Source organism: Helicoverpa armigera, chromosome 8, assembly GCF_030705265.1.
Source record: "Helicoverpa armigera isolate CAAS_96S chromosome 8, ASM3070526v1, whole genome shotgun sequence".
Lineage (NCBI taxonomy): Eukaryota > Metazoa > Arthropoda > Insecta > Lepidoptera > Noctuidae > Helicoverpa > Helicoverpa armigera.
This window is the reverse complement of record NC_087127.1, coordinates 9044724-9066840: the sequence shown is the minus strand read 5'-3', so window position 1 is coordinate 9066840 and position 22117 is coordinate 9044724. Positions and strand designations below refer to the sequence as shown.

Below are 22117 nucleotides of genomic sequence, written 5' to 3'. Positions count from 1 at the left end.
CTTACTGTCGAGTTGTCTACATAATACACTCAAATAGATAATATTGCTAACAATTTAATTACACTTAAAAGTAAAAACACTTTTATTCAATAGGTACCTAACTACCCTGGGGCCCGATTCTCCTAATTTTACTTAAGCAACATACCATTCATATTCGACTGCGATCCAATCACGACTCGTTTACGATTGAAGCGTATGTGGCATTCCGCTATTTTTTCTTTGGAATAAACGTTTTTATCCTTTTCTGTCATTCAATAATGAATAATTTTGTCTGCAAATGATTTACGATTGTAGAATAAACTACCGTATAGACGAAAATCACCAAAATAGCAGACCAATCGCATACCAATCGAATGTAGTTGGAATACGATTGGTCTTATATTGGTAGCAGAATGCCCGATATGGTTAAAACTGCTATTGCGATCATATTGCGATTCGATTTCTATTTGATTTTTACATTATTAACTTAGGAGAATCGGGGCCCAGATTTTGTAATTAAATTCAAGTATTTCTTGAATGCTATCCACTTTTCTTACAATGGTTATGAGGTATGACGAATTTATTATGCTAGGCCGATAAAAGCATCAAGTTGTTTTTTACTTCTGATACTGCTTCGAAATAAATCACAAATTAATTTTACTGGGGAGTTTCAACTGAAGTAAAAAACAAACCTTATTTATAGCACTTTTATTAAGAACAACTAATATATATTTCGTTAATTCTATTACAATCTTAGCTGCTATGACTGAAATTTTGGACTTGCCACCATTGCACTGACTCCCTTTACAATTGTCAAAAATATACTTCACAAAATCGAAATTCATGAAATTCTCTCCCAACAAGTCCATTGTCTTTTAAAATAATACTAAAATATATATTACGATAAGTCTTAGTAATCTTAGACATATATTAATTACTCTTAAAGAGCTAAAAAGTTTGCAAAAATATGTAAATATCATCATCATATATTTCATGTAAACATTTCCAAAATATTAAGGAAATATTATGCTAAGACCATATTATGCACCCAGCGCTAATTGTTTCGATGACGTCAAAATAAAACGAAGTTAATTGACAGAATCACTTTGACTGACCTACTTACATTAAATATGCACGAGCTGCAAAATTAATGAATGAAGTTAAAATTCTGTACTTTTGTATACAATACAAAGTCATTTTAATCTCATTTTAATACGAGTTTCCATTATCACAATAATTTTCAGCTACGGCAGCTTTTCTATATTATATAATTGGCATATTACCATGGAGTGGCTACGTGGTAAATTTTGTAGACCTATGTTATCACTCAAGCTTCTTTTCAAGTCGAGGTGCACTTCGTTGAACTATGACGTCATCTATGAATATACTTATTAGGGTCAATTCCCACTGAAAGACCAGCGGCCGGCAGCGGCCGGCAACGGCCGTAAGAGCACGGATAATGTTAGAGCGCTCGCGCTCAATCACTTGCATTTTCGGCCGCTGCCGGCCGCTGCTCTTTCAGTGGGGATTGACCCTTAGCTATAGTATAGTTAATAATTACAGTTGCAAGCTGAAACTGTCAATTTCTTTATAGACTAGCCAAATTGAACTCATTTCATTGGTATTCGTACCAATGAAATGAGTTCAAAAATATATCGAAATATTGGACATTCACTTTGTCAATGTCACACTTGACAAGTACAGAAAAATATATTTACGCATACACTAGGTAAATAGGAATCCAATGTTGTCAGCATTGCTGAATCGTAAAAAAATATAGTATTTTTGTCTTTTCTTTTGTCTCTTCAATAAGGCAATAGTTCCCTCAAATCCTGTTTGCATCATGTATAATTGCCAAAGTATTTCTACAGTCATTATATCTACTGCTTATAAAATATAATGCATCTAGAAGCTACCATACTTCTATATACTACTACTATCTATATAGTTACGTAGGTACATATAGCTACATGACACATCTAGTTTCCTACATAGGTAACTAGACGTTAATAAATGTATACGTTGTAATTTCATATACGCAAAAAATGTATTCAGGACTTTCTGTCAGAGAACAGAAAATGAGCAAACAATACAAAATCAAATCAAATCAATCAAATCAAATCAAAAATTTTTAAATATTCTAAGATTCGAATGCAGTATTTATAAAAAGCCTGCAACGCATATGCATCGAATGTACAATATCTTTAAATCATCTAGCAAAAATCACGTTTAGCTGTCAAGTCAAGATGGCGTCGAAATTATTTATCCAACGCACACAAAAATTTGCGAAATAACTATCGAGAACAAAATGAGTAGCGGAGATGTCATAATGCAAAAGCTCCTAAGAAAGTATTAGTCCTCAGTATTTATACGTTTTCCTTAGAATCCGCCCATTTTTATCAAAATAATATCTCCAATGAACTGATCAAGCCTACCGTACGTTGCTTGAACTACCTGCCTTCCTTATGGCATCTCCGCTATCTTTCCTTCGTCCATCGAAAAAAACCTCAATACTCATTTAAATGCATAATCCATTCAGAGGAGTTGTGTTTATTATTTTAATCAGTCTTTTTAGTGTTTAAAGCCAAATAAAAGATCAATTTTGTTTAAAATTACATTTTTGGTTCACTTCCCAAAACTCAGTACGTGTATCCGTCATAAAATCAGGTAATATATTCGAGAATTATACAAAATTAAATCTGAATTATGAATAAATATACAAAATAAAATTTATTAAGCAATCAATGAAAGTTATGTTTATATTATTTCTTGCGTATTCTTTGTAAATAATGTTAATCACATTATATTGAAATAGAGGTTTGTTCAGTAAGTTTTATAGCTGCTGCTGTTGTAATTTAACATTTTTATATTATCACTTAGGTACCAATATTATTCTTAGCTGAGACTTCAACTATCCCAAAAAATACTATTAGCCGTAAGCAGTACTAAATGTGAATATGAATCAATAACTTTAGGGTCTTCCGTAGTATACATACATGTATTCTGTCTTTTAAAATATTACAATATGCATGGAATGCCTGTCTATTTATGCACAAACAAATGACACCTTTCAACATAAATATTACGGGACAATTTCACAATGAAAAACTAACATTTATATTATCAGTGAAAAAGTTCTTAATTATATAAACTGTTGTTTACCTTAATCAGACGGATATTGGTAAAACCAGGCGTCATTCTACATCCAATATGACATTTTCGACACTTTTTATTTTGATATTTAAATTTATCCTTGGAATTGGATTTTTGTAATTTTAATTTTATTCTAAACTCGGTGCCAAAAACAATGGATTGGGCGCTGTATTCAAATTAGCTGACTGGAAGGAGCGCTTTATGCTTACATGGGGATACTGCTCGCGCCATTCTAACACCTGAAAATACAAAAAAGCTAATAAATATAATTTTAGTACAAATGCCTTAACTACAATAATGCTTACGTCATCAAATAAGCATTAATTAAGTAATTAAATAAAGTTTGTAAAACCATGTCACAGTCAAACTATAATTATAGTTATCGGCACGAATCTTAGGCTCTGACCTACATCTGCGCAGAAGTGATTTATTAGCAAAGAACCAATCCCGAGTGACGGCTATGACGCGATGCGCTGCGGGCCAAGCACCGCTTTAGACCGCCCCCGCGCCTCACTTCATACCATAAAAGGGACCCAATAAATTACTTCTACGCAGGTGAAGGTCAGAGCTCAAGATTCGTGCCGATAACTATACTGCATCTCGCGGCATGCAAATAACAAGCTTTGTTAGTAACAAGTTTTGTTAGTATTATTTTCTTGGAAAATACTTATAATCGAATGAAACACAGAATATAAGTAACACACAATATGTACCTGTGATTCTTGAATTTGATCACAGAAACTGACATCCAGGAGTCTGAGGTCCCTGCATTCCGCCAGGATCCTGTAAACCATGTTATTGAACATTAAAAAAGTTAATATACATCAAGATATCCTATATTTACAACGCCCTGCAATGTTCTTTATTCCACCATACAGCTGAATTGGTTTCGAAGAAAATTTTGAGAACATGATTAATTTTGCTCATACGATTTCGATTATAGTGTTTCCGAATCCCTGGTTTCGATAAACGAGAAAAGATTTAGTTAGATTGCGGATATAAGTTTCATAGAAGTCATTAAATTATTGTATATGGTGGATCACTGATAAAAAATATTAACTTACTTAGTTTGTATGTACTTTCTAAGTATATCTTAGACACCAATGGCTGATAAAAAGGTGAAGGAAAACATCTTGAGGAAACCTGGACCATATAGTCTGAAATCACCAACCCGCATTGAGAAAGCGTGGTGATTAATGCTCAATCCTTCTCCGTGTGAGAGGAGGCCGCAGCCCAGCAGTGGGACGATAAAAGGCTGTAACAGATTTACTTAAAATCATATACTTACGCGTCACAAATATCAGGTGTAACAGCCCGCACTCCTAGCAAATCTAACTGCGCCAACTTAGGAGCCCTCGGCAGCAGAGCCCTGAGGTCGCGGTCGCAGACACCTCGTAGGGCTCCGAGGAATAGCTTGCGCAGCTCGGCGCCGGCCAACCACGCCAGCCACTCGCCCGACCCGCCTGCTTGTAAGCTGGGGACATATATGCTTGTTTGTAGGTTGGCTATTGGGTTTTAGAAGTTAGTAGTGGTGTGCTTAAAGGTTTGTTGGGTTTGAATAATATTTGTAATAGCAAGGTAGCCACTTTTTCTGTGTGCTATATTTTCTAACTCAAATGTTTGTTTTCTAATGAATTAAAAGAAAATCAGTCCAATTGAGAACAATCCAACTATGATAATTGAATGGCAAAAATTAAATATCTGTCTGACAATTTAATTAGTTCTGTTCTGTTACAGCCTTTTTATCGTCCCACTGCTGGGCACAGGCCTCCTCTCATATAGAGAAGGATCACATTTAATTAGTTGCTTTTGGCAATTGATTTTGCTGAACATGTGGCATGTACCTACCTATTAATTTTGTGATCAAGGCAATCACAGTATTGTGATATCTAATGATAGTTCAATCAGCAATTTGGGTACATCAGAACAACAAGCTTCAGTCATAACTTCACAATAGAAATTGTAAAATAGTAAGCATGGAGTTTCTTGCCCGTACTGCTTCATAGGAAGCTACTTTTGAAACACGGCTAATTCATTATTATTGAATTACATTTTTTTACTTCCATAAATGCTTGTAAAGGCTAAAATAAAATAAATGATTTGACTTTGAATAAAGTTGAAAATAACTCACCACCAGCCAACATCGAGCTCTTGAAGTTTCTTACAGTTGCCAAGCGCTCTAATTCCATTAGGAGTTAGAGAGTATGATTTCCAGAAATCAACTGACACTAGATTAGGACAGTTCGCGCCGAGAGCTATCGCTACTTCGTCCATAGATGATATCATTTTGCATGAACCTGGAAAATATATTTTTGGGGTGAAATTATGTTATGAAGTGAATTGGAAATTGAACCTTATGTTGTAGTTTAAACAGAGTCAACTATTCGAAGCAATTAAAAAGTCAGAGAGACTTTTGTACAGCCTTTATTAATTCATGTTTACAATTACCAGTCATCAAACTGTTACACTCCAAATAAAAAATAATGAAACTTTCTTTTTACGTGTTACAGACGGGAAAAAAGGTGAAGAAATGTCATGCAGGCATAACCGCGTCACCCCATTTATGGGACATCATCAAATGACCCCTCCCATGGTGAGTTAGCAGCGTGAGGGACTGTCAGTCTCTTACTCACTAAACCCCGTCATGTTCCTTCTGACGCCCTTTATGTACCAGAGTCGCGGTAACTCTTTTGAAAAATCCCACAGCACCATATACCATGACTACATAATTTCTGGCTCCAATAAACTATTCATATAAAACAAAATATCTTACCAACATTAAGATGTCTCAGTCCCGGGTTCGACCTGATGATGGCGACGGCAGCAGCCGTGGTGATATCAGTTCTGTATAGATCCAAGCGTTTGAGCCTTTTTAGAGCTGATAGGCATATCCAGTCTGAACAGCCTACTACTGATCGGAGGCATAGCTCTGGAACATTTTAGTGTATCTTTCAGTATATAACCTTTGTTTTCTGAGTTGGAATATGTTATTAGTACTTAGTTATAATTTACTGTTACTGTTACAGCCTTTTTATCGTCCCACTGCTGGGCACAGGCCTCCTCTCATATGGAGAAGGATTGAGCATTAATCACCACGCTTGCTCATTGCGGGTTGGCGATTTCAGACTTAATAGTCCAGGTTTCCTCAAGATGTTTTCCTTCACCTTTATATCAGCCATTGGTGTCTAAGATATACTTAGAAAGTACATACAAACTTAGAAAAGTTGCATTGGTACTTGCCTGACCTGGAATCGAACCCGCGCCCTCATACTCGAGAGGTTGGTTCTAATTTAAGTTTAATAATTTTATTAATGCTTATTCCGGAAAAATCCAGGATATCCGGTAATCTCTATCCACTTTCTTATAAAACGTGGTTCCAAAAAAAGTGTCAAACGAAGTTAATGCTCTAAAGCTACTACTAAGCTCGGAACTTTTTAAGACCACGTTTTACAGTAAAGCAAAGTTAAGGTTTAGATTTTTCTCAATTGTACCGCGAAGGTACCTATATTTTTTTATAAACATCTGAACCAATTGGGAAGAAATTCGGCATGAATATGGAGAGAGGCGAAACTAACTAATATATTGCAGGATTTATATTACTCTAGTTGGCTATTTTCAAATATATCATATAGAAACAAACAAACCTTGTAAACAAGTAGAGGTGTCAACGATGGCTCTTAGCACGGTGTTGTCAACGAATTTGCAGCAATTCATGCGCAAATGTGTTAATTCTGCGCCGCTGTCTTTCAGGAAACTGTAGGACAAAACCTTGAGGTTTAATATCAATATAAAAAAACGTTATTACATAGCTATAAACTATATCTTATAAAGTATGATTTTTATGCTTATAAAGTAGTGCTGATTGCAGGTTGTTTTAAATGCAGCGAAGGCAGTATGAATGACCATCATTCTCAATTGTAGTGGACTGCCGTTTCCAGAAAAAAGACAAGATATTTTACTTAACAAGTAGTATGGTACACCTAATTATGTTGACATTTGTTAGTACTTGTTTTCGTTTAGAATATCATATTCGAATAAGTTAAAGAGGCCACCGGGACTAGGTTCACTACTGAATGTCGAGTTCATCCAAATGGTTCTTTATAAAATTTTATACGTAGTACATAGAAGTTTTATTGGACACTTCTTCCTCACCTGTTATCACAAAAACAAGTACATTCAACGCAAAAGAAACCAAAAGAACTTAAAAGAAAAATACTACTACCACAACAATAAGGAAACATTAAAAACTCAAGGAAATTGCAACTTAGTAGCAACAAAATATAAACAAATAGCCAATAGCCTTAATCTTACAAAGTTGAGGCATTGCGTTGGCAATAGCAATTACAATAGCAATGGCAATGGACACTCACTTGACTACGTAATTAGGCTGGATCATGCGATGACTGCCGCACCAAGAAAGATCGAGTTTCTGAAGGAATTTGCAACGCATTGAGAGGGTTATCAGCACCTGGAATTTAGAATTTCGTTGGTTTAATTGCTAATGTATATAAGAAGTTTTTGGAATATTGCAGACATTAAAGGAAGAGGGGAGAGATTGGACTGAAATAGTGAATATCAATGTTACCAGTAACATGTTTTTCGGCTGAATTCTGTGCGCTTGTGACATCAAGGGATGAAAATATATTGGCGAAACAATTTTTAGTATATATCTAATAATTTTTAGTATATTTTTAGTATTGGCCTAATAATTATAAAGATAACTCTCCTTTTACCTTACTGATATTCAAAGTATCACTAACCACAAAATATTAAATCGTTTTCATTCGCAAACCATTGCCTGCTTTCATTTTTGTAAGAAACCCCACAAACAAATAAGATGACATTATTACGCACAAAAAAAAATATTATAAACATAATAATTATACAAATTAACAACAACATAATTTTACAAAAATTGTTATTATTATTTACTCTTAACTAGAATCCCTCAAGAAAATGAAAAAGTAATAAACCAGTTAAAGGAGATAAATAGACTCTTGAACTCGGCACGTGATCGCGACACGTGACTACAAACAATACGCGTCGGTTGTCGCATTGTAAGGGCCGGTCTACACTATAACAAGTTTAGTGAGAAAGGAAAACAATTGTACTAATAAACTTCTTGAGATGACAGTGGAAATTATTTGGGAAACTTGCTTTGTTTCATAAGATATAAGAAACCACCTCTTAACATTAATTTAATTTTGAAAAATAATTTTATTTTTTTCGACAGCAGTGTCACTTTAAACTTACATGACATTCAAATAATCTTATACTTTATATAACATTAGGTACCTAGTTTTTTCTGAGATGTATCTCATAAATCGTATGATATTGACAAAAAGCGAACAATAAACAAGGTAAAATAAACATCATCCACGATGGAAATCTTCAATAACACACCTTTTTAACGCAATCAACTGATTGTTAATTGGATTTTTCCATTAGGAAAATCTTAGAAGCAATCATGTTTTGTAGCGATCAATCAGAACTATTTTGATTTAACTCTGTTTATAATATTTTTACGCTATAACCAAACAACAGATTTCAAAGATATTTTAATATGGATATACCTTGCATCCTGACAAAGGCATACTTGTGAAGTGTGCTTGTAAAGTGAAGCTGCCAGTAACAACTAGTTAATCTATGCTTAATCTAATATTATAAAGAGGAAACATTTGTATTTCTGTTTGCTTGTTTGTAACGGATAAACTCAAACACCGATGGACTGATTTAAAAATTCTTTCACTTTCTGAAAGCTAGCTACTCTCCTCCCGAGTAAAATATACTACATTTATCCCGATACGGGCAGTAGATCCTGCTGGTCGAGGGTGAAACCGCGGGAAATCTGGTAGGATAATATGTGTATATTACCTGTGATTGCACACAATGCCAATAAGGCCTGAGGTCTATGCTTCTATACAGTATGGCGTCTGAAGCGAGTCGGTTGAAATGCCTGTTCACTTGAGCGCAACGGCATAAGGATTGGATGTCCAAGTACTTCATCACACAGAGTATAGTTTCATCCTGAAAAACAAATAAATCTTAGTTTTTATAAGATATGACAATGAACCAGAAATGGAGAAGCCTGTCTCAAATCCTGTTTGAAGCTAAAAAAAGTAATGGTTTTTTCGGCTGGGTTTTGAAACCGCGGTTAGCAATATTGTTGGTTTATCGAAAAGTAATTAAAATCAAAGAAGAGCTACCATATTTACTTTGCGGTATTTTGTTTTTATAAGGAAGTTTTTGAAGGTCGTAACGGAAGATGCCGTAAATCAGATCTATTCACGGCATATAGATGATATCAGACATTTTGGGACCTCGCTATAAAAGATTCGGGATGTATTAGACATTTGCCGTTACATAAATGCATAAACAATACTCCTACAAACACATGTCACAGCTACCAACTCAATTTGACACGAGCCACAAGGAACATCCACAATTTGATAACGTAACATAATGACGTCACAACATTTCCGTAGCTACAATGTTTACCCCTTTGCTTAGGAAATCGATAACGGAGCCGTATTGAGTTTATCGTCTTTCCGAAGTGTTGTAAAATTGATTTTATTTTTTTGTGTTATTAATTTATATAAGTAACTTTTTATGGGGTGTTGGGATTGATCTTACATAAGTAGATTGAGGTATTTTTTAACCCAGACTGACTCCTTCAACACAACGTTTCTAAGTTTGTATGTACTTTCTAAGTATATTTTGGACACCAATGGCTGATAAAAAGGTGAAGGAAAACATCTTGAGGAAACCCGGACTGTCAAGTCTGAAATCACCAACCCGCATTGAGCAAGCGTGGTGATTAATGCTCAATCCTTCTGCGTGTGAGAGGAGGCCTGTGCCTAGCAGTGGAACGATAAAAAGGCTGGCTTTTGATTGTTTGTTTGTAACTTTGTACAAAAATATTAACTGATTTGTAAATGTGAACACCATGTAGCATTTTAACCTTTTTTATTATTATTTATTCTCATGTTCTTTGTCTATTGTGATTCTACATGATCTTCGCATGTTATTGTAATATGTATCAATACATACAAACTGTAATACCTATTATTTTTAAAAAAGAGTAACCATGGAGTTTCTTGCCCGTTCTTCTCCATAGGAAGCTACTTTTGGAATGGGCAACTAGAATCAACTTTATTTATATTTTTTGACGTTCATAAGTGCTTGTGAAAGCCTAAGTGAAATAAATGATTTGACTTTGACTTTGACAGTAACAGACTCCTTCAATTTAAGAGAGAAAAGTGGCCAGCAGTAATTCCACCATTGAGTTTAGATGACTGAATTTCTCATACGAAATGAGCAAATAAATTAGCAATTGTCCTTAAATTCGCTAACTTGCTTTCTTCTTTAAATAAGTATTCCGTGGGAATTAAAGTCTATTATTATACCAAATAGAAACCGCCTTCCTAGACACGTTTTATTACATCACGATTTTAAAATAAGACAGTGCTTAAACCCAACAATATTTGCGCACTTTATTGTTTCCTAATACGTACTAATAGATATTTATAGTTCCTATTGTTTTTGATGACTCGTGCGCCTATGTCATTTTATTTATAAAGTAGCTAAACATCGCAGTTATCATTTCAATAGTTATTTAAAGAAAACTGTGGAGTATGCCAAATAATAATTAGACATATGTAAGTATAAGAATCAGACACATGCTCTTAAAACTCTCTTTTTCGGCGGTCGCGTAAGCTACATAATAGCGACCATTTTTCTTGTAGGTATCTCTGTCCTGAAACCAACCTACTATTGTCCTCTTGGAGTGAAACCACTTTTTATTGCGTTTCTAGGAAGATTATATCGCAAAGAACATCGTATATCTTCTTCCTATTTTTTTTGTTTTCTCTCTGTGGCATCGTTATGGAAAGTTCCCAATTACGAAAGCCGATTACAGGTGCGAAAATGCTAGACCAATTAAGTGTACTACAAGAAATCTATTACTATATTTAGGCGATCCTTAACCTTAATGCTTCACCTATCCGGCTTCATAGAATTAGTGATGTCGGCTGATGGAAAGTTTATTGTGACGGCACGTGCAACTAATAAATTAACTGTATATGATGTTGAGTCAAAGATATAATATTATGGATTCAAGTTTAATGTCAACAGTCCCTTTGAGAGGTTCTTTTTTGTGATTACCAAGACTTGTACAATATAGATGTGTTCTAAATAATATAAAAAGATAATTAAAGCTAAAAGGAATTTCGTCTTATTGATTTCCTCTATTTCAATACAGGAATTCTTATTCTGAATGTATGTTTCTCACGCTATTATAATTAGTACTGCTACATTTAAGTAAGTCAAACATTTACGATTTACATTGAGGCACATTACTTTTCATACCAATTGGGCTGAATAATTAATAATGGGTAACGAATTAAGCAACCTGAGCCTAACTCGTGCCTCCGTGTTTTGTTACAATTGTACCAACGTACAAAAAAGTGTGAAACAAAGCATGCATAGCTTCTAGCGAGCGGTTTTCCCAATGACTCATAAAGAAATTGCAAAATGTACAACAAGCATATACCATTCGCTCACAAAAGCAAGCGAGTAAAAGTTTTTATGTACTTTGAACGTTATGTGTATAATGTTATCTGATGGAAAATATTGACAGGTAAATTCTTCGAAGACCATTATAACTATCGAAAAAATCTTCACATTCACCTAAATAATTTCATTTTATATGGAACTTACCGGTAATCTCTGGAAGTCGCCAAGCGGTGGTCCAGTATCAATCTGCTTCAAATTTCGAGGCTCAACAATTTGAGGTACCAAAGTCTCATGAAGGTTTGACGCGATTATCCTGTTCAGCAGCTGACCTGAAAACCATTAATCCTTTAGTATATTGCTTCTTTTTGATTTGTGATTGTAGATCTGCGAGTCTTATTTTTCCTAGATAAAATAAAAAAGAACTTAGCAGGCCTTGGTGACCGCATTGAGCAAGCGTGGTGATTAATGCTTAATCCTTCTCCGTGTGAGAGGAGGCCTGTGCCCATCAGTGGGACGATAAAAAGACGGCAACAGTTACAACAACAACAGTCCCTGGTGATACCGAAAATATGTCTTTGAAATACCTGGGTCGGGTTAACAGAACTCTCCAAAAATACTAAAATGTATTATTTTAATGTAATCCTGACTGCAACATATATTTTATTAAAGTTCTAAAAATAAAAATGTTATAAAAGTGTAAAGACAGACGTGTTTACTTTATATTCGCCGCTAATTTGCATTTCGGCAGTAAAATGCAAAAATACAAGAACTACACCAGTTAAAGCGCATTAAAATTAATTTGAATTATCTTTTATAACAATCAAAAACGAGATAATTAAAACTACCCAAACCGGCTTGTGAAAAAATAAACTTGATTCCCTTTCAGTCAAGTATTTAAGTAACCATTTACTTTTATGAGCTTGAATCCGGCAGAAATAAAGGGCTATAAATCGTAAAAAAATGTTTGCTTATCAAAGTCTGTATGTACATTATGCTTTAATAGTAAAACTACTGAATCGTTTGTTTGAATTTTATTTTGCATACACTTTTATAAGTAATGGATATTTTTTATTTTTGGTTGTAAATTAACAACACATTTTTATGTTTTTTCAGGACCTTTTCACATCCATTTCAGTCAAAAAATCAGGATTTTAAAGCCACGAAAACAATTTCTATTCAGATATTACGTTCTAATCTAAAAAAGTGCGCTGATGCACCTACACAGATTCACAAGACGATAAAAAGTAGCAGCATTTGACGTCATCTGTCATGTAACGTGACTATAATAAATCCAATTAAAAACCGTAGGTACAACGCATTGAACACAATCTTACGTACTCACTGCAACCATTAAGTAACGAAGAAATATAATTTTGTATCCTACACACTTCGATATAAAGTTGAGAATCGATTGATAAACTTTTAGGGGACCGTTATCACCCATCAGGTTGAAGAGAAAAGTGCAATCTGACCTTTATGTCAGGTGCAGTAAGGTCCATAATAATCAGTGGTTGAATGGCTGTCCATGACCATGGACAAACGTTTCAGTATTGCGTCTGTGCAGTTCTCGAGAAATAGCTATTGTAATGCAAGTAGTGGATAAAATCGATACTAGTAGTAGGTTCTCTTATCGTGACTATTTTTAGATTAATGTGCACGATAATGCATTACCTATGGCAAGGGAATTCATTCATTGGTCGACATCATGGTTTTGAAAATACGTAGAAAAATCAACAATGTGAACCTAAAGTAGAAACGCCTGTTAGGAATGAAAATGTTTAAACGTTTCCATGAATTGCGAGAGTAATTTTCCTTAAGGAATGGGCCGTGTAAAATAATTGAAGGATTTTTTTACAGATATTCTTCAACATCTAGTTTACTAATTAATAGAAAAGTTAGTAATGATCTCACTCTATGACTCATAGAATATGGCAGTGTTTAACTTTCTTCATTTAGCTCATATCATATCTTCGGCACACGTGAGGCCTTCGGGGTTCCGTCTGATAGTCTATCTCATGAATAGTTACCTAAGATACACCCCAAGATATTATGTATATTTTTTCTTTGGGCCATTGGACTCTTGGATATTTATAATTTGTATTGAACGATAGGAAGTCAAACCTATTTTTCTTAATTAATTTTTGTAGAATGCGCAGCTTCGAATACGCGAATACGATTATTTCCTGGTCGTTTTTACTTACATCAATAGGACAGAGACTTTTGATACCTATCAGTAAATAATAGGCTCGCCTATTTACCCACCATCATCTTAAACTTGAAGATCAATCATCCACGGCCAAGGTAATTAGGTATCTAAAAGGAACCTTATCTACCTAAACCCTAGTACAAACCACACCTCATTAATCCGAGCTCAGCTACGTACTTGCAAATCATTTTTATTTTCATTCCGTCATGACATGACAGTAATGAATTACCTACTTGGAGAGTTCAGAGAATATTGCATAAGGTTTAGGAACCATAAATTATGCCTGATAGGCTGTTTACGCTTGGATTTGGCACGTCATTACGGAGAAGACAGTTAAGTAGGTAGGTATATAGACTCAGGGACTTATTTAGCATCAGAATATATTTTTAAGACCAAAGTGTTAGAGCCTCTAATCGATAAGACTGTAATTGTGGATTTTAATCATTGGTGTTTCCTGAAGTACTAACAATAGGGTGTCAATAATTGCTTTAAACTATTTCTGCTAATATCTGATCTAGATGATCAGGCACATTTACCAGATTATACGAATTTCGGATTTAGCATCCTTTTAGTATAAATTGTGTCAAAACAAAACAAGACTTACCCTTTTCAACAACAGGCTGTGTTTTCTTATAAAACAGCGATGAGTACGAGAAATTGTTCCTCATGTTCTTCACCAAGTTCGGGGGCTGTTTGCCTCTGAGCAATACTGCATCCAACTCCGTATAGTAGGGAAGAAGTTTGTGGTTGAACTCCAGCCTTAGAATTCTGAACAAAGATAGGTAATTTCTTTTAATTTAAGTTAGGAGTAAATAAGGAGCTAAAGTTTTGATAGACAACACTTCAAGATAGGACAGAGAAAAAAGAAATACAAAAAATATAAAAAATACTACAAAATTAAACCATTTATTACTCCTTAATTTCGAGGTCATAACTTACAAAAAGTTAATGAAACAACAACATAATCACCGTAATATTTATCTAACAACAAATTGGCACAAACACGTGACTTTATCACGGTTTCGGCGACCGGAAAGTCGTCGAGGAAAAGCAAAGTCTGCCAAACATATTCTCCTAGGCTTTCTCTTTCAAACTTCGTACTTTTGTCCGTAGCAGAATGGAATCACGTGCACGAAAATATAACTTTAAGCGACATACATTTTGTTTATATTGTGTAGGTTTCGGTCGTTGTATTTATTTAAATAAATAAATTGTGATTGACGACTGCTAACATGTGTTATGTGAAAATTTTCCATAGGTGTTTCTAGAATTTTCTGTAACTACCGTAACGCGGGTGGTTGACCCAATATTTCTAAGGTTGTCGATAGGATTAAGTAAAAATAAGCAGTAGCTCGCAAATTATTCTTATTTTAAGTGCAAGACCCTTGCCAGATTCAGATTCGTGCCTACGCTTTTCCTCTCACAATAGGTATGCTTTCATAAACAGTCTTCCGTCTTTCTTAAAATTACTCATTTTATATGTCACATACAAAGTAAATGACTCATTTACATCCTATCTATATAGACTTTTCATATAGCCCCCAAAAACACCCCTAAATTTAACGATGAATGTTACTGAAATCGACACAAGGACCGCGAACCGGACGACTTACTCATGCATGCGGAAATATTCACCAGCAATAAAAATGGTTGCCGTTTAAATGGATTTAGAACGAAAGAAAGAAAAATCAACTTACCGTGTCGGTACATTAAGCTGCCGTATCGGAGGGCTGAATATTCTCGGCGTGTCTCCAACATACTCCGGTTCACCTTCCCATAACAACATCCAGGCTGTTGGTCCTAACGCCCAAATGCGGACCAGAGCACCGGGGTTGTAGGTCTCGAAGATCGACACTTCAAGTGGGTAAACTGCCTTTTCGAAGGACACTTCTGCCGAAAGTTATATTGTTTGCAACGGGTTCTTGGATTGGATACCATGGTCATCATCATTATATCAGTCAATTGCCGACCATTGCTGAACCTAGGCCTCAGATGCCATAATACATGGTCAAAATGTTTGAACATAACTGCACATAACCAGACTTTTTTTTTAACATAACATTTGATTTTAAATCTCTGCATGTGAATGTGGTAAAATGATTTTAAATAAATCTGTATTTTGCACTCTTGGCGACAAAAGAGTAGGTAAAATAAAGTGTCTCTTGTATAAGAATGCTATATTTAAGTAGATAATAGTTACTATACATTTAATATGTATATGTTTTAATTGCAAATTGTTAGTATATTTTCAGAAAACAATGACAAAAATGCAGGTTGCATGTTGCTAACAATTTTAATAGATGCTGCCTTGTAGGTATATATCATTAAGATTGTCCTTTGAATGACAAATACATAGTTTTAATTAGCAGTAAATTGCATAAGTTGCCATTAATGTAATTGTATTTGCATATTTGAATAAAGTTATGGAGATCTGACCAGTACCTACCTTTTAAATTGACCTCTATTATTAAACTGTAATGACATCTTTACTATTATAAATATTACCTATCTAATAATTTTATAATCATGTAACTAACCCAGTAATTTATTTTATAATAATATTTTGATGCTGCTTTTATTTTATGTGCAATAAGAAAAAAGTGATTAAAATACACGCATGTAGTGTGTTGTTATTTAAAATACTTGAATATCTCAATTTATTACACTTACCTACAAAATCTTGACTGGTAATAGAACTTGCATTCTGTGGCATATAATCTTGTTGGGCCGATGGGGCCTCTTCCCACCAAGTGCCATAGGTTCTCTAAAAGGAAATGTGGATGTTAAAAAACTCATACACAATATGGTAATAAAAGTTAAAATAAAAGAAAAGGGCTTTACTCAGGTAACATTTATACTAGGAACAACTATAAATTAAAGAGTTGATATCTTTTTGATGTGTTGGTAATAAAAAATGAAAAACATAAATTCAAAAACAAATGGCGAGTGACATTTACAATTTCAAGGCTTCAAAAGTTATTTGTTTACTTTTGAAATGACACAAACTTGTCCTCCCTTCACATGTTAAGAAAATGGTTAGTTTCAAGTGGTTTATTAATAGGTTGCCCTTGATTTTTATTTGCACGAGGAAGTTTAAGGAGTCTTTGTCATATGAAGAAAAAAAATTATGAGTGCTTTCTAATTTTGAAATATGAAAAAACAATTACAAAAACTAATAGGTACATGCTGATGTTTTTATTAACCTACCTATATTTTATTTGTTATTATTTTTATCTGGATACTGAAATCACTGTTTGGGCAGTGTATAAAAAATTTGGTCAAAATAAAATACAAATGAAAAAATGCTTCTCAGTTTTATACATGGCAAAAATCTCAAAAATATATTAGGTGGAAGAACAATCACCAAAATTGCGCGGCAAAACAGCCATACTTACAAATAAAAATAAACTAAATCAGAACAATAACAACAAAAAATGTAGCTACTTTTACCATAACGAAGGCTTGTGGATAGTCGCCGTAGTCAGGAAAATTAGAAGGAGGCCCTCGTAGGTTAAAAGCAGTATAAGAAACACTGATTTCACTGCCATACTGCGAACTAAAATCTTCAACATTATGAACAAACTGTTCTAATATCTGCGGTTCTTGTTCGTCGTCCACATCACTGTCGTTTTTAAACCAAAACAAAGATGATATTACATCTGAAGTCTGCATTTTGAAAGTATTGAGAACCTCGCCCAAAACCTCTTATTTATGAAAATCTCGAGAACTTGACCAACGAAGACGCGCACTCCACGAATAAAACTAAATTATGGTAAGCAAAATCATAAAATGAAATGAATGTTTTTTTTTTATTGACAGCAGCTTCGCTCTGACAAACAACAACACTACACAAACATAATAAACCAATTCTGCAATTTTTGACACCAATCTATAAGGTGCTCCCTAGACGGTAAATAAAAGTAATGTTTGGTGAGATTACATAATGAGGCAAAAAATATTTTATATTGAAGATTATATATACCCAATAAAGTTGGAGGTTGCTATAATCATAACCATTATAATGTGCAAGCTACTTCTTTACTTGTTTTTCAACTTGAATGAAAATGAAAAATCCCACAGATACAAAAGTAGTCATTGAGGTAGTCGAGAATATCATGGCTTATTTTATTGTTATCTGTTTCAGTTCAGTCCTTAATTCATTAACTCATTCAAAATGCTGTCATTCTGCTGCCTGTCATTGACCGATGCTTGTCAATAAAAATGGCAGCGGGACCAATTGCCGAAAGGAATCAAGGTATTTAACGATTAGTTTGCCTCCTATCCTTAAATAACTATCGCATAAAGCTTAATATATCGATAATTTAGTATCATATAGTTTAAGCTACTTTCACTTTCTTTCAAATAGATAGTCAAACATTTTGAGGTTATGCTTCGCATCTTTGGAGTTCGTTTATTATTTACTATCGTTTCTATGTGGCATTAATTTCCAGAAGCCAACAAATGATTTGTTTTTCATTAATACACGACTTTATAGTGGTTATTGTCAGATTAAACCTGTTTTATTGTGTTTTGCAGATGCCACAATATACGTTGGCGGTCTTGACGATAGAGTTACGGAGAGCTTGCTATGGGAGTTGTTCGTTCAAGCTGGACCCGTCGGTACGTTTATAAACACTTCCTATTAAATAAACAAAGAAGGTTTTGAGCAAAAATCAACTTTATACTTATTTTTTGTTTCAATGTTTATTTATGACCAAAATGTATGCAATCACATATTAACTAGGTCACTCAATAGTGATAAAATTTATACCTGCTTTCATTTTATGCACTTATTACTAAATTTACAAATATTCACCTTTTAAAATCTTAAGATTACATGTTGTATTAGAATAGTTTTATAGTAAACAAGATTGATAATAGCTATTATTTCATCTCATTACAGTGAATGTCCACATGCCAAAGGACAGAGTGACTCAAACTCATCAAGGATATGGATTTGTTGAGTTCATGGGCGAGGAGGATGCTGATTATGCTATAAAGGTATACCATACTTACATAACTACTCCATAGTAACCGTAATAAGAAAATAATCAACATAGAATCAATTTGTCTAAGCATAGCAGACATCATGATGCAGCTGAGTACCAATGTTTAACATGTGAACTCGTATCTAGTTGCCCGGGCAACCTGATACTCTTTGATTGTTACAGTTTTTGGCCTGCAACAACTACCAAAGATTATAATGACAGCCGGGACAAACAGTGAACATATTAGCATAGCAGACACTATTTACTTTAATTTTGATAGTAGTAGTTATATGACAAATAAGAATTATCAATTCCATTTTCTTCAGTAAGTTGTAAATCATTTTCTCTGCTTCATGACCATGGTTACAATCTTTATTTTCAGGTAATGAATATGATAAAACTATATGGTAAACCGGTAAGAGTGAATAAAGCTTCTGCTCACCAAAAGAACTTGGATGTGGGAGCCAATGTGTTCATCGGTAATCTGGACCCAGAAGTGGATGAAAAGCTTCTGTATGACACATTCTCTGCTTTTGGTGTTATATTACAGACACCTAAGGTAAGTTGTTTATAATTTTTTATTTAAATTAACTAATGGGATAAACATGTAAATGCAATCTATATAAACTGAAAAAAAAAACATTAAAATTTACCATTGTTGTTTTAAAGATGCTATCATAATTTTACATTTATTTATTTATTTAGGCACACCAACAACCTATTTACAAATACCCTCACATATACACGTTTACAACTGCAATAAGTCCTGCGTAAATATGTCAATTATAGGTGCGCACAACGTTCAAATTAAAAAATAATTTCAATTAATAATAATTTACATTCAATAATTTCAAAGGAAATTCAACTCAGGCCTCAAATGCCATTTAGTTGCCACAGGGTCCTGTAAATGAAGTGCACATATAACATACATTCACTGTCTCCACAAACATAATATATGTATGTCACCAGAAAATAACAAGTCTCGTAAGTTGATTAATATTATAGGTAGTTGATCAACTCTCTGGCAGTTGAAATGTACTATTTAACATATGTAATTTAGTAAGTTGATTAATTTACGTCGTCTTGCCGTTAAATCATCCGACATAGGCGAGGTGTAGGTACGTTGATTGATTAAAGCTCTATGAATAAACACTTGGTAAATGTTTATACCTTACCAACTAGCTAAAATTCAATGCGTTAAATAGTACATTCCAACTGCATTTTCTGAGAGTTGATCAACTACCTAGAAAATTGATCAACTTACGAGTCTTGTTATTTTCCGGTGACATATACATATTAAAAACGATCATGTAGATACGGATTTTCTCCGAAAATCCAATGTTTCCAGTTTTCAAATTCTCCTTAGGCACATGTAGACGTAACACATTATTTAATTAAGTACAAAAAAATAATATTAATTTCTGCTTCCAGGTGATGAGAGACCCCGAGACAGGCAACTCAAAGGCGTTTGCATTTATAAACTTCGCGTCATTCGAGGCATCCGACGCGGCGATAGAAGCTATGAACAACCAGTACCTCTGTAATAGACCGATATCTGTGTCTTATGCATTCAAGAAGGATGTTAAAGGAGAGAGGCACGGATCTGCTGCTGAGAGGTATGTTACTATTGTTTCCTGTGGTAATTAAGTACTTCAGAATCAAGAATAATGAACTTTATTCTAAAGTCAATAAGGCCCATTATCATGTACAACTTAAAAATCGTGTTTCGTAAAAGAACTGATCATAAAACTTATAGGAAACAGTTATTGTAAGAACACTGATGACACCTACTATCAGTGAACTTAGGATTAAATTGATTAAGATGAGTGACATGAATCAAAGCAAAAACCATGTTATGCCAAATTATTCTTATTTTTATATCCAACTTGTGTGTGGCATGCTGTACAGCTTTATATGAATAACTATGACTTCCATCTGAAGAAAATATCCTCACAGTATTTAAAACATACATATTCACAGGTTATTGGCCGCCCAAAACCCACTATCCCACGCGGACCGGCCACATCAACTGTTCGCGGACGCTCCACCAACTATGATGGGCCCTGTACTGATGGCGCCGCCGCCACCTCCCGCACCGTCCCCAATGCCTCCACAAGGACCTCCAATGAACGCTCGACCACCACCCCCACTGCCGATGTCTGCGCCACCACCACCACCGTCATCCATGCCGCCCCCAGGCCCACCGCCCCCGCCAGGCCCTCCTCCCCCTCCGCCACCATTCCACCACTTCCCACCACCCCCATTCGGACCCCCAGGCTTCGGACCACCACCACCACCAGGAGCAAGACCCCCGCCACCATGGAGACCACCACCCCCGTCCTTCAGACCCCAGTTCCCGCCAAGAGGTCCACCCCCGTTTGGACATCCGCCGTTCCCGCCACACCCGCCTGAACCAAATTATAATTATTAAGTGTAATTAAATAGATTAATTTTCAATGACTGTTTTGTATTTTCTTCCTTTTTGGAATGACAAATATAAAGAAAATAAATATATTTTCAAATAATGCAACAACTACATTTGAATTTTTATCCTATTAAGTAGTGTAGGTATACCTTAAGGAAGTAATTACGGTCGACAGACTTGACTGGAGGCGTGTCTGATATTCAGATAGCCATCTGAGCCAACCCAAACTATTATAATCTAAATGATCTACTAGCTAGCCATTGGCTGATATAGTTCGGAAGGAATCGTGGATTCTGAGTATCAAACTCGTGTCCTATCGAGGTCGATGTAATGTATTCACTACCTGACATTTCCATGCATCTAAAAGTCTAGTCTGCGACTAATGCGGTAGATAGCCATACAAGGGCTTGCGCGACAGACGCTTGTGTCGCGAAAGAGAGTTAATTGAAAATTTTTGAGAAAACCCAAAAAAATATAGGAACACCATGTATGAACATAAAAAAGTGACATATGGAGAAGCTACTTTACCCAATAGCTAGTTACATAAATACATGAATTCATATTCCTAAATCAAGCTACAAAATAAGCATCCAAACACCAAACAAAACAGCTCCCATTAAAAATATTGTATTTCTAAATTCAAATTCAACATCACTTGAACAGACAAAAGCGGACTGCGAAATCGAATGCACTCACTGCAATAGCTCGAAATAATTGCTTCAGTGCCGGACCCTCAGACAATACAAAATGCTTTGCGAATACAATTTTTAAATCCGACAAGTTTCTGCAAACGTCCAGTTGTTGCTAGCGTCCAATAAGAATGTCATATCCATATGACTACCTATGTACCTA

At 34.7% G+C, this 22117-nt stretch overlaps 2 protein-coding genes across 5 annotated transcripts; one reads left to right on the top strand and one right to left on the bottom strand.

Moving 5' to 3' along the window:
- Window positions 1–671: 671 nt before the first annotated feature.
- On the bottom strand, window positions 672–17739 carry LOC110374726 (F-box/LRR-repeat protein 4). Of its 4 annotated transcripts, none has more exons than XM_064035881.1 (13): window positions 17297–17739; window positions 16523–16616; window positions 15550–15739; window positions 14457–14620; window positions 11851–11975; window positions 9007–9159; window positions 7503–7600; window positions 6777–6886; window positions 5906–6061; window positions 5264–5429; window positions 4421–4606; window positions 3846–3915; window positions 672–3371 (listed from the first exon to the last, which is right to left on the bottom strand). In XM_064035881.1, exons 1-13 carry the CDS (start codon window positions 17522–17524, stop codon window positions 3261–3263), a joined length of 1851 nt encoding a protein of 616 aa, XP_063891951.1. In that variant the 5' UTR covers window positions 17525–17739; the 3' UTR covers window positions 672–3260. The 4 variants fall into 4 exon arrangements, with proteins under 4 accessions (XP_063891951.1, XP_063891950.1, XP_063891953.1 ...); XM_064035880.1 differs by having other exon boundaries at window positions 15550–15742; window positions 17297–17737; XM_064035883.1 differs by having other exon boundaries at window positions 17303–17735.
- A 256-nt stretch (window positions 17740–17995) lies between these two features.
- LOC110374748 (splicing factor 3B subunit 4) lies at window positions 17996–21297 on the top strand. The gene is made up of 6 exons (XM_021332601.3): window positions 17996–18107; window positions 18389–18472; window positions 18756–18853; window positions 19223–19399; window positions 20272–20456; window positions 20821–21297. Exons 1-6 carry the CDS (start codon window positions 18074–18076, stop codon window positions 21269–21271), a joined length of 1029 nt encoding a protein of 342 aa, XP_021188276.1. The 5' UTR covers window positions 17996–18073; the 3' UTR covers window positions 21272–21297.
- The last annotated feature ends 820 nt before the right edge of the window (window positions 21298–22117 follow it).